This window comes from Microplitis mediator, chromosome 2, assembly GCF_029852145.1.
Source record: "Microplitis mediator isolate UGA2020A chromosome 2, iyMicMedi2.1, whole genome shotgun sequence".
Classification (NCBI taxonomy): domain Eukaryota; kingdom Metazoa; phylum Arthropoda; class Insecta; order Hymenoptera; family Braconidae; genus Microplitis; species Microplitis mediator.
In genome coordinates this window covers 19,365,353-19,378,061 of record NC_079970.1, presented here as the reverse complement: position 1 = coordinate 19,378,061, position 12,709 = coordinate 19,365,353, and the positions used below count along the sequence as shown (strand labels likewise).

The following is a 12,709-nucleotide window of genomic DNA, read 5'->3' as shown; positions in this document are numbered from 1 at the left end:
ATTATTGAACAGCTGATATGCACACACACACACGCACACACATATTTAGACACACACACGCACACGCAATCGCGCACTCGCACACACACATGTGCACACACGTACCCACACACGCACACATCCGAACACACATGCGCACACATCCGAACACACACACACATTCGCACACACGCACTCACAGCTGCGCACACATTCGCACACATCCGGACACACACACGCACACACACAAACACCCGCACACACCCGAACACACACATGCACGCAAACACACACTCGCACACACACACATTGTTTAGCAGTTTAATATAAATTAATTTAAATGTTAAAACTCCGGAGCGGAGTGAATTGGGAGTGAAATAAAATCCGCGTCACTCCGAAATCACTCCGCTAAAAAAAAACTCCCAATTCACTTCGCATGCGGAGTGATTTTTTTTTAAACTCCGGAACTCCGAGTGGCGGAGTGAATTCGGATTTAAATTAAATCCGGATTCACTCGGGATTTTTTACAGTGTAGAAAAAATTTGCAGCTGCCGTTAAAAAAAAATTTTAATTTTTTGCGGGTTAAATGGGGTACTTCCTAAAATGGGTGAAAAAAAAAAAATTTCTGGAAATTAAATAAATTTGATTGAATTGAATTTGTTTATGAGTAATTTACATCAAGAAAAATTACATTTCACATAATTATTGGATGTGAATAGAAGAAAAAAAAATTTTAATAGTTTTTATCGTAAAACTAAAGTCATTAACATTTTTTTAAACTCGATTTTTGAAAAAGTTCAACAACAAAATTCACAGTAATGCACAATTATATTTACAAAAGTAATTTTGGACTTTTTTAAAAGACAAATTTTTTTATAGAATTTTGGGAGTACCCCCTTCCCCCCACTCCTTCTGTCCCGTATCGCCTCTCGCTCTCCTATCATTAGAATTTTTTTGAAAAAATTTTTTTAGTATTCTCGTATAGGTCAAATCATATTTACTTGATTTTATTCCATTCTATTTCATATTGCAAGAGGGATATTCGGGAGAAGGGATAAAGTAAGCTTATGTGTGAATATTTTATCCGGGACACGGATTTTGGCATCGAAAAGAATTATTCAGGTCAGTGATATTTTAAAATATAACTATCAATAGTCTGTCTGATTTTATAAATATAATTTATTTGACACCATAAGATCGACTGAAGAGTACACCCAACTAAAGTCTACAAGCCAATGATATTTACACTCGAAGCTTTGACAAGATGTCATCTGCTAGGTACTTACACTAGGTTGCTGTGTAATTACTAAGGACAAGATTTTTGCCTTAACTTCGAAATGAATGGTTCAAATGTTTAATATTACGGCGAAAATATTGGTCTTATAAAAAAACCTTCTACACAAAAGTTGTAGGAAATTTCATTTTCTAGAGAACATGTTTTTTGTGATTTTTTTATACGACCAATATTTTCACCGCAATTTCAAAATTAAGATTTTCATAATTAACAAAAGTTTAAATAATTCATTATGAACCTCAAGTTTGGAATCACGGTGAAAATATTGATCGTATAAAAAAATCATAAGGGACATTTTCTCTAGAAAATAAAATTTTCTATAACTTTTATTTGAAAATTTTTTGTATACAGCCAATATTTTCACTGTAATTCCAAAATTTGTAACCATCAATTATTAATTGTTATTTGTAAATAAAAGCAAAAATCTTGGTCCTAGTAAATACCCTTACTTGTAATTTGTGAATTCATAATTTATAAATTTTTTGTTTTTTTTCATTCACTAAAATAATTATTATTTTAGATAAACGAAATTTGTTCTATAAAGGGATGACCGTGTAACGGCACAACAAGATATATGACGGAATAATAAATTTTTATGGCTTTTGAGGACCGAATACAATTTATTTTTATTTATTTCTAATAAATCTGTCATCTTTCGCTATAATTTTGATGAAAAAACTTTTCTATTTTGGTTACGCAATGACCCAAAAAAATAAATTTCTTTTGTTTCATATTTTTTTTTTGATTTAAACTACTGTATACTTTCATTTCATTTCTACTTAGCAAATCTATATTGATTTATAAATATCTATTTCGAGTAAGATGAAATTTTTTTTCAATCTATTAAATTTTGATGTGGCCTGTTTTACCCTGAGTACTTTATAACGCTCAAGTATTCATAATAATCACAAAATAAAGTAAAAATTATCCCTGATAGCCAAGTTGGTGATAAACTGGGGTCAAACTAACAGCCGCAACTAGTCTCCAAGTTAGCCAAAAAAGTTGGTATTTCCAAAGTTGATAGACACTTTCTGAGAAAGCTGGTTGCAAAAGTTGGCAATCCATAAGTTGACGGAAAGTTGCCTTCAATTTTCTCAGAAACCTGCCTTCGAATTGCGGCTCTTTACTGGCGGTAAACTGTAGCCAAAAGTTGCAAAAGCTAGAGTTGTCGACAACTTGTTGTCAAGTTGGTCGCAAACTAATGAATACCAACTTTTTGACGAGCAACTCGTGCTATCAGGGATTATTTACGAAAACCAAATTTTAAAAAATTACCGTTGTGCCCCGGTTACCTCTACATCTTATGATTAATGATTTAAATTATATAATTTAATGATAGCCACACTTTTTAAAAACTTGCTGTTCAGTGTTTTTGGTCAGGTTAATGTCAAATTCTGCTGTTCCAAGTTTTGACTGTTATATGAGTACAACATGAGCTACAAATTGATGTTAATCTACAGCCGTAATAGGAATGCGAGTTGCCTTCGAATTCCGGAAAAAACTTGAAAATCAAAAACTAATTTGAATCTGACAGAAAGTTGCGAGAAAAAATTCGAAGAAGCAAAATATTATTTCCAGATTGACTACAAGTTACCGTCAATTATTTGCAGCATTAAGTTTTTGCAGTCAACTTGACATCTTATTTCGGTTGTAGATTTCATACTGATAAAAATAATCGGTAGCAGCTACCGATTGGCGATCGGTAGCCGCTACCAAATAATTTTCGGTAGCAGTTACTGATTTTTTTTTCGGTAGCTGGTATCGATTTCAATCGGTAATGGCTACCGAAACAATCGGTGGCTGTTACCGAATAATCGGTAGCCGTTATCGAAATAATCGGTAGTAGCTACCGCTCGCCAATCGGTAGCTGCTACCGATTTTTTTCAGTGCAGTGTCAACTTGCCATCTAAATGACTATAAGGGTCATTAAATAAAATATATATCCTGATAGCAAGACGTTCTGGTCAGAAAGTTGGTGTCATTTAGTTGAGGTCAACTTTCTGAGAAAATTGAAGGCAATTTTCCGTCAACTAATAGGATGCCAACTTTTGCCACCAACTTTCTGAGAAAGTTGATGACCGTTTGCCGTCAACTTAGGCAAATGCCAATTTTTTCGGTCAACTTGACATCAAGTTACTGCAGTAGGTTGTTGCTGGCTTGCTGCCAGCTTGGCTGTCGGGTCTCTGATTTACTATCCTCAGATTTCATAAAATAATATTATATCGACATCTCATATATTTACTTTACCACCAGTATACAAATGATTAGCAGTAGATACCGACTGTGTATCAGCCGGTATTATCGGAACTCCACATCCCCCATCTTGTTACAGTGTAACGACATGTTCTACACAAGATACTTCTGGAAGCAGGCGTTCAACATTTTTTGTGCTTCGGGTCTATATATAAAATCTCTTGTCTTGTATTATTTGTAAGTAAAATATTAACAGGAGTCTTAATCACAGACGACTGCGCAAGTTGATTCGTTAATCTCTACCAGTTCATGTTGATTAATGTACAAAGAAATAAACTGGACATGATTTTATTGTTATAATTTATAATATCATTCAACAGGTTTAATAGCGTAATTTAATGCTTTGTTCACATCTAATTTCATTAACTTTTTCCGTGAATAGAATATCTTCCCAAGTGGCACAAAATAAAATTTTTGGCTGTTTGTTGAATTTAAGTTAACAATTGGTGACATTTGATATCAAATTGTCACCTTAAATTTAACAATTTTTTATTGTGCCGCTTGAGTTCTATTTTTTATTACAAAAATCATTTAAATATTTATTGAATATTAGGGGTGTGCGAATATTCGAATCATTCGAATAGTCCGAATTTTTCGAATAATCTAAATTCAAACCAAATAATAAACTAATTATTAAATTAGAGAATAATTCGTATTCGTCGTAATTATCGACATTTTTGACTTCCCGCTCAGAAAATTAGAAATTTTCAAAAATTCGGGAAGTTATTGGTTTCGGTCCGATTTTCGAAAATCGAATTTCTAAGAGATCTTGCAGACTGTCTGACATGGAAAATTAAAAAAAATTTTGCCGTGTAGCATGTCTTATTTAATTTATGTAGAATTTTCGAATCAAAATACGAAATTTACCTTTTCAATCCGGATATGATCGGATGACACTTTTTTTACAATAAAATTTTGGAAGTCGAGTATTCACTCCAAGTCAGCGTTTCGAGGCTTAAGAAATAATTTAAGTTTCTTTTTTAGTAGATTTTTTTACAATTTGCTGTTTTTGTGTTTTGTAATGTTTAGTAAATAAAAAAATTATTTTTGAAGAGCTTCAAAGTTCAAAGACATCATGAAATATCAGGGTTGGCGCACATGACCACATTTTTTATAATTTGTTAGGTGTTTGTATATTTTTTTTCCTGTCAAAGTTCCACTTTTTTTCAACAATTTCCTCATTTATATTTACAATGTCTTTATTTAGCACTTGGAATCATACCAACAAGAGATTTTGCGCAATAGACACAACAAGTTGCTGCTCATTTCAGCCTTCCATTGCAAGTAAAAAATATATGAGTATATTTGATGTGACACTTCAAGGATCATCATCATAAACCTATTAACTTACACATAAATAAATTCAAGCAATTTCTCTAAAATATGTACGACAAACTTCTGTTTTAAAATTATTTTTAATTTATTTAATATATGACAACATTTATCATAAATATGAGCAAAATTAAATTATAATTTTGATCTTAATGTGAAACTTTAATTTAATTTATATGCATCTAGTGCCATAGCGAAGTGACAGTGACAGTTTTGTCGCATTCTGACGCACACTTTTATAAACTGTCTCAACAAATATAAAAATAATGTAGTTGCTCTACACCTCTTCTGTTCTTTTTACCAGGATATAAATATATATACATATACTTAAAAAAAAATCGATGCAAGTCCACGCTACCTCGGTGTTAAAATTTTTGCCAGTGTAAAAAAAAATTGTTTTATTTTTCAAGTATCAAAAGTCGAATTGTATTTCAAATACGGAACAAAAATTTTTATTGGTTCAAAAATTAATGATACGAAAAATTTACCAATTTATGGATAAATCCAAAGAATATTTGTCCACAATAACATGTTGATGTTATTGTATGGAATATAGGAAACAGATTTTTATGATTAAAGTCTGTTTGCAAACTAAATCAGCGCGAAAAAACAAATAAAATTATCATTATCATCTGTAAATCAGTTGTTACCTCATAAAAAATATCATATTTAATAAAAATGATTATATCCCAGAGAGGAAAGTTCAGCAGACCCAGGGTTGGCCCAATCATGTAGAACCTTGGGCCAAGCTTGTAAGCCAGCCTTGGCCCAGCCTTAGTAGAAGTCTGGAATGATAACACGGGGCCAATCCTGATTGCTAGACCTGGCCCATGCTTGGTTTCTCGACCTGGCCCATGCTTGGGTGCCAGACCTGGCCCATACATCGAGGAAACAAATAAATTTAATTTAAAAAAAATTTTATTATTATTAACCTCGTAGAGTTCATGATCATTAACGTTTAAACTATCTTAGGGAAGTAAATGATGTGAAAAAAACTCGGTGAAAATTCTGCTGGGCTCTGCCGTCCTTCTGATTGCTGGGTCCGAACGGTAGCTACTGGACAAACCTACTAATGCTGAACTGATACGTTTATATGATCTACTTATTAAACCATAGGTACAGCCAAACTTGGGTAATCCTACCTTGGCCCAAACCTAGGTTGCCATTGAATGGCCAAAGCTAGGTTACCTAGTCTTGACCCAAGCCCGGGTTGCCATTGAATGGCCAAGGCTAGGTTACCTAGTCTTGGCCCAAGCCTGGGCAATCATTGTAACGGCTAGGATTGAATACCCAATCTTGAGCCAAGCATGGGCCAATATAGGTGTGACAAAGCTAGGTTCCCCAATGCTGGGCCAAGTAGGGCCCCGTCGTTCAATTCCGGCAGCTCTTGAGTGGGGTTATTGTTACTAAATATTTCATTTGATGTGATCAAAAATTTATGGCATTTGGTCAGTTTAGTAAAAGCGACATTTCTTATTTTATAGGTAATATATATTATTTTTATCATAAAATAAGTCCGATAGTTTCACCGGAAAAGTAAAAAGATCTTGAAATTTACTCTAACCTGACTTTGAGCTCCAATAACTTTTGAACAGTGAGACTTATCAAAAAGTGATGAGAGACTATTTTTGTAGAGCGTTTAATTCCCTACAAAAATATATCTTGAACTTATCTGTTCAACAAGCCATCGCCGAGGTATAAAATTCCAAACTTAAAATTTTTTTTTCCCATGTTATTTAAATGGAAAATAGAAAATCGTGAATCGCCATCTTTAAATATTAATATTAAGGTCTCATATTTTTAAGAAAAAAAAAAAGTCGATTTTTTGAAACACTCTAATGTTCACATGTAAGAGTTCATTTTAACACTGCTCTTGTACAGGATATATATATATATCCATATATATTTATAATACGTGCAATACTCATACATATGTAATTTAAATGAATGGAATCTGAAAAATGTATTTTTAAAAAATTTTTTATGGAATTTTATTTCCATTCAATAATTGATTAAATTACTACTAATAAATTTAATTAAACTTCACTCATGTAATTCCATAAGCTTCTCGCGGTATCTTTAATTAACTTTTAATAATAAATGAAACTTGATTAAAAAAATTTCATTCTTTACTTTTCATGTTTACACATCATAATTACAATTCATAATCATAATAAATCGCTTTAGAGACTTTTAATAAATTATTTTAATTACTCGATCAAGAATTAATGGAAAATTTTTCATTACATAAAATCAATATTTACTTTACTGTCGACTGATTGTTTTAAATTTTCTTATTGACTTCCGGAAAAAACTGTCACTAGAACTTTACCATTAAATTATTTTTAAAAAAATTTCTGATTAAACAACTGATAGTAAATTCTGCTTTTAATCAGTAGGTACTGCAGTAACTCTAGTATATAGATATATATGTATATATTTATATACATAAGGGTATATATACGACTGAGAATGTATTTGATCTCGATGATCCACAATTGGTGTAGTATGAGAGCCATTACGACGGCGCGATCGTTGCCACTCGTTTAAAAGTCGGCGGCAGTTGTGATCCGACTACTGAATCACTTCGTCCTGACGCGTCCTACCGTCAACTTACTTCACTTAATATCTCGTATCATTATTTATTTATAGTAAAAAGCATTACAACACGTGACAATAACTGTGACTATTTATCATTTTATGTAATGTAGTGTGACATAAAAATATCAAATCGATAAATTATTCTGTAATATAAATAAATAACATGAATATTTAGTGTTTTAATAAAACTACTTATGTTTATTACGTAACAAAAAAATATTACCGTGTTTATTTTATGTTATTTTCATTATTCAATGTCATATATTTTTTAAATTCAATCATCAGTAATTTTATAAATTACTTTTTTTTTATTGAGGACAAAGTTAATGAAAAAAATTTATTTACAAAAAAAAAACTATGAAATATTAAAAATTTGAAATTAACTCAAGTGTTTGTGAATAAATAAATTAAATTTAAAAACTTATGAAGAGTAAATTTGAAAAAATAAATTTGTTGTAAATGAAAAAAAAAATGAGATAAAATATTTTTACTCATTTATTTTTAAGAATACTTTTGTTAAAAATATACTTAGGAATCAATGGTCACTTTGTTCCTGTGCACAAAACTTTGACAGATATGAAACCTGATAAGATGAAAGGACATGAAACAGAGTGTTTTCTAAAGACTTTTTTGTAAAGAAATTTTTTTTTTCTTTTTTTAAAGATACTTTTATCACGAGTAATTACGTTAAAATTAAAATACAATATTGTGTACTTCTATTTAATAAATTTAATCACTCGGACAAACATAAATTTTAAAGCCGCTAAATTTGAGCTAAGTTTAATTTCCTGGTGAAGTGTATTACAAATATCGACACACAAAGCTTGAACAAAGTTAGTCAGAGATAGTTTACCAGATGCGGTTGTGTATTTATTACTGTTGAGAATAAACTTTGTTAAGTTTAAGATGTCCGTTTGCTGAGCGTATTAATCAAGACTCAGTTTGTTTGTTTTTCGATAAACTCTTATTTATTAATAATTTATTTTACTTTAGCTGCTTATTTAATAAAAAACCAATTATTTTTTTATGATTTTATATTTTATTTATCTTCAGTTAATTTATAAAGCTTGCAATTATTTTGTAGCTATACTGTAAAAAAAAACGGTGGTTCCTGGTGTTAAATTTGACCGCGAAAACGGTGTAAAACCGGTTGGTGTTAGCGGTGTTAAAATAAAAGTATTTTTGTTTTTGAAGTATCAGTAAAATTGTATTTCAAATACAAAAAAATTTTATTGTTTCAAAAATTAATGATACGGCAAATTTACCAATTTATAGATAAATCTAAAGGATATTTGTCCACAATGACATCTTAATGTTATTGTATAAAATATGGGAAGATTTTTATTACCCAAGTTTCTTTGCAAACTAAATCAGCGAAAAAATAAAATAAAATTATCAATAATTAATTTATCATCCGAAAATCAGTTATTACTTCATGAAAAACATCAGAGTTATAGTAAAAATAATTATAATAATGTCCTTAAATAATTAAGTTTGATAAGTGATCAAAAATTTATGATACTTAATTGAGCCGACGTTTAATAATTTTTCAAAACGATAAATCATAAAAAAAAATTATTTGAAAAAATTGCATGTATAGTTTTTTAAATTTTCTACGTGTGCATATTTTTAGTTTTTTTTTTTTTTGTAATCAATTTTTAAAAAAAATTCGAAAATTGTTGATTGTCTGTCAATGTCCGGATAAAAATTTCAGCAATTTGTTCAGTAATAAAAGTGACATTTCTTATTTTATAAGCAATAAAATTATTTTTATCTCAATTAACGTCAACTTCGTAATTTGAATGAAGTATCATTTTTTTTTTGTTTTGTAGATTTTAAAAAACTTATCCTTCGATCGGAATTCATTCCTTATGTACACCGTTTTAACACCGGTTGGATAACACCGCTACGGTGCGAGTTCATTTTAACACCACTTTTTTTACAGTGTAATTAAATTTTTTTTTAATATATGTATATATATTTTTTCATTTATTTTATTTGATTTATGATATTCCGTGAAAGCTGCTCTACTTATATAAGACCACTGTGTTGTTTGGCAGCGCATTGTATGCTAAATAAAGATCAAAATCAATCCTCATCATAATTTATCAATGCCACACAAATAGCTTTGTATGACGCACAGTTAAGAAAACACATTGAAAAATTTTATAATAAATATTTTCAGTTCAAATCGTATTTTATTTGAATTTTAATATTATTTTATTAAAAGAAGAGATAATGAAATTTACAACAATGAATATTGCTATGGATTTTCATATTGATAATTTACAATAGAATATTTATATATATATATCTTAATATTGTTGATTAAAAAAAAAAGTATTTGATAATGAATTTCTGGAAGAACGACACAATACTGTACTTATTGGGATTAAATTTAATCCCGAAGCTTCAATATAAGTTAAGTAGCAGTTAAAGACTTAGTCGAGGTTTCATTAATAAATTTCGAATGACGTTACATTAAAGTAATAGAGTATGTTGGAAGAAATGGATGGATTTAAAAATAAAAATATTTCTCGGTTGTGGGAAATTAGTAACATAAATACAACAAATTGCACACCGGCAATGGATCCAAATTGTGATGGATATAATTCAAGTGCAGAACTTAATGATAGTATGGTGAAAGTTGTGGTGCCTGTATTTTTTGGCCTAATTGGTTTCCTTGGACTCGTTGGTAATTCACTTGTCGTAATTGTTGTTGCATTAAATCCTGGAATGAGATCAACTACTAATATTTTGATTATTAATTTGGCTATTGCTGATTTACTATTTGTTATATTTTGTATACCATTTACTGCTACGGATTACGTTCTTCTGTATTGGCCATTTGGTGACACTTGGTGCAAAATTGTTCAGTATCTTATTATTGTCACGGTATGTGCCAGTGTCTACACCCTCGTTTTGATGAGTCTAGACAGGTGAGTTCTATTTCTTTACCCATGCAAAAAAAGTTTGTTCCAAGATAGTTCATAACAGCAAACTTCCAATTTTCAGACAATTCTGAACTTTGAGTTGATCATTTTTGGAAATTTAAAAAAATTCAGGGGTAGAAAAATTCTCAATCTCCTCACGGAAAAACATAATCGGTAGCTGGTACCGATTGCCAATCGGTAGCAGCTACCAACTATTTTTTGATAGCTGCTACCGATTATTTTCGTATTGGCTACCGAAATAATCGGTAGTTGTTACCGATTAATTTTCGGTAACAGCTACCGAAGTAATCGGTAACAGCTACTGAAACAATCGGCAACAGCTACCAAAATAATCGGTAGCAGCTACCGGAAATTAATCGGTTGCAGCTACCGATTGTTTTTTTTCCGTGCAGATTTATTTTTTAAAAAGTTCTTATAAAAGTTAAAAAAAGTTCGTAATTGATTTTGAAGTATTTTTTTTTTTTTATATTTTTCAAACCGCAAAATTTTCCAAGCCGAATTATTTTTGCTTAAGTGATTCAAAAAATTTGGATAAAAAGTATTCAGTTAAAAATGATTTTTACTTACAAATGTTTTTAAATTTTCAAAAATTATCAATTCAAAGTTTAGAATTGTCTAAAATTTGGAAGTTCACGATTGAGAATTTTTTTATAACAAATTTTTTTTTTACACGGGTATATTTCTTACTTATAATTTAAGTTACATATCAAATTTTTATTTAAAGTAAATTATGATTTTGTGGGAAAGAAACACAAAGTTAATCATTCATAAATTCAAATCATTTGTGGTTCTGAATGGGAATTTTCAATACAACCGCTGAATGTCACTCTGGTATTTATAACAATACCCGCCATTTATTATTTGTATGAAGACCAAATAATAATTTTACTCCGATTCATTTGATATTGGTATTTTTTTTTACAATTATAAAGCCACAAGAACGTGATAGTATATGAATTTTTTATTACATTTGACGATCGAATGTATTTATGACGCATACAATATATTGCGGATGTATATCTGTCGAAAATGAAATTAATGACTAGTGAATTCAAACAGAAAATAAAAAAAAAAATGCTTTTATTTGTATTATTTAAAAAAGCGTGGCAAAGTTACAAAAACAGCAAATGATGTTTTACGCAATAACAATAATGATATATATATTAAATAAAAATAATACTTATTTTATTTGAGAAAATTTCATAGAGTTTCTGTGTAATAAAAGTTGTGGAAAAACAGTTAAAGTAAAACTATTTATAATTCTTTAAAAGATAAACAAAAAAAATTGCCAACATAAATCTTTAAAAAGCTTTCGAGAGAGAGAACTATTTTCTTACTGTAAGTTATTGACTTCTTTGTGTATTTTTATTATATAACTTAAAAAACAATTAATAATGACATTGGCTATATAACCGAAAAAAATATATGAGATCTTCACGGATTTAAAAAATTTTTTAAAAATATATAGATCTATAAAAATCAAAGTTAAATGAACAAACTGTAAGCATCAAAAATTTCAATTAAAAAAAAAAAAAGATCGAATAGAATTAGAGTAGATATTAATGTCCAGGTGACAAAATTTCAAGTCAAAAAAATAATAAAATTTTTTCTTAGCCAAAAAGTGGCTGACAAATGCTCCACGCCCAGGTAGTGAACACGAGGCCGAAAAAAGACTAACTGAATTTATCTGCAAAATTTGAGCTAATTTTTTATGTACCTGAAGAACGGAACGTTTTTCGCGTAAGGGGTAGTTAGAAGTGGCCTGCAATTTTTAGCTGACATACTAGCGCATATGCGAGACATTTCAAAAATTTAGATCCAGTAGATATTTTACTTTTCGTTTTGTTCTTTATTTTTGTCTCATCAAAAACATTCCGATCTTCAGGTAGACAATTTTTGGCCTATTTATTACACGGAAAAAAATAGGCGCTGCAACAGGACGCCGTCCTGTGAGAGCAGCAAGACAAAATTCTGTTGCAGCAACAAGATTTTTTCTGTGGAATCAATAGAATGAGGAACAAGTTTCCCGTACCAATTTTTTTTGTCAGTATACACTGAGAGAACAATTTATTTGAGCCGAACAAATAGATTTATTTGACTGGACAAAATCATTTATTTCATTTAGATATATATTTGTTTATAGTTAACAAATCTTTGTTGAAAAAAAAATTCCAAATAAAGATTTGTTAACTATAAACAAATCACTATTTCATCCAAATGAACCTTATCTTTGTCTCAAATTGAATCCATTCAAATATGGGATTTATTTGCCTGAAACAAATCTTATTTGGCTCAA

At 29.9% G+C, this 12,709-nt stretch overlaps 1 protein-coding gene and 1 long non-coding RNA gene across 5 annotated transcripts in view; one reads left to right on the top strand and one right to left on the bottom strand.

Annotated features, from left to right (window-relative positions):
• Window positions 1–9,955: 9,955 nt before the first annotated feature.
• The window catches only part of LOC130664285 (allatostatin-A receptor-like), a 31,162-nt gene continuing 28,408 nt past the window's right edge, over window positions 9,956–12,709 (top strand). For all 4 annotated transcript variants that reach the window (XM_057464177.1, XM_057464176.1, XM_057464175.1 and 1 more), the window contains exon 1: window positions 9,956–10,398. In XM_057464177.1, the coding sequence (XP_057320160.1) occupies window positions 9,956–10,398 (443 nt within the window). The remainder of the gene's footprint in view (window positions 10,399–12,709) is intronic.
• LOC130664287 (uncharacterized) overlaps window positions 10,083–12,709 on the bottom strand; it is a 77,333-nt gene continuing 74,706 nt past the window's right edge. The window contains exons 4-5 of the long non-coding RNA XR_008989331.1: window positions 10,269–10,390; window positions 10,083–10,190 (exon numbers count right to left, since the gene is read on the bottom strand). This is a non-coding gene — a long non-coding RNA (uncharacterized LOC130664287). The remainder of the gene's footprint in view (window positions 10,191–10,268; window positions 10,391–12,709) is intronic.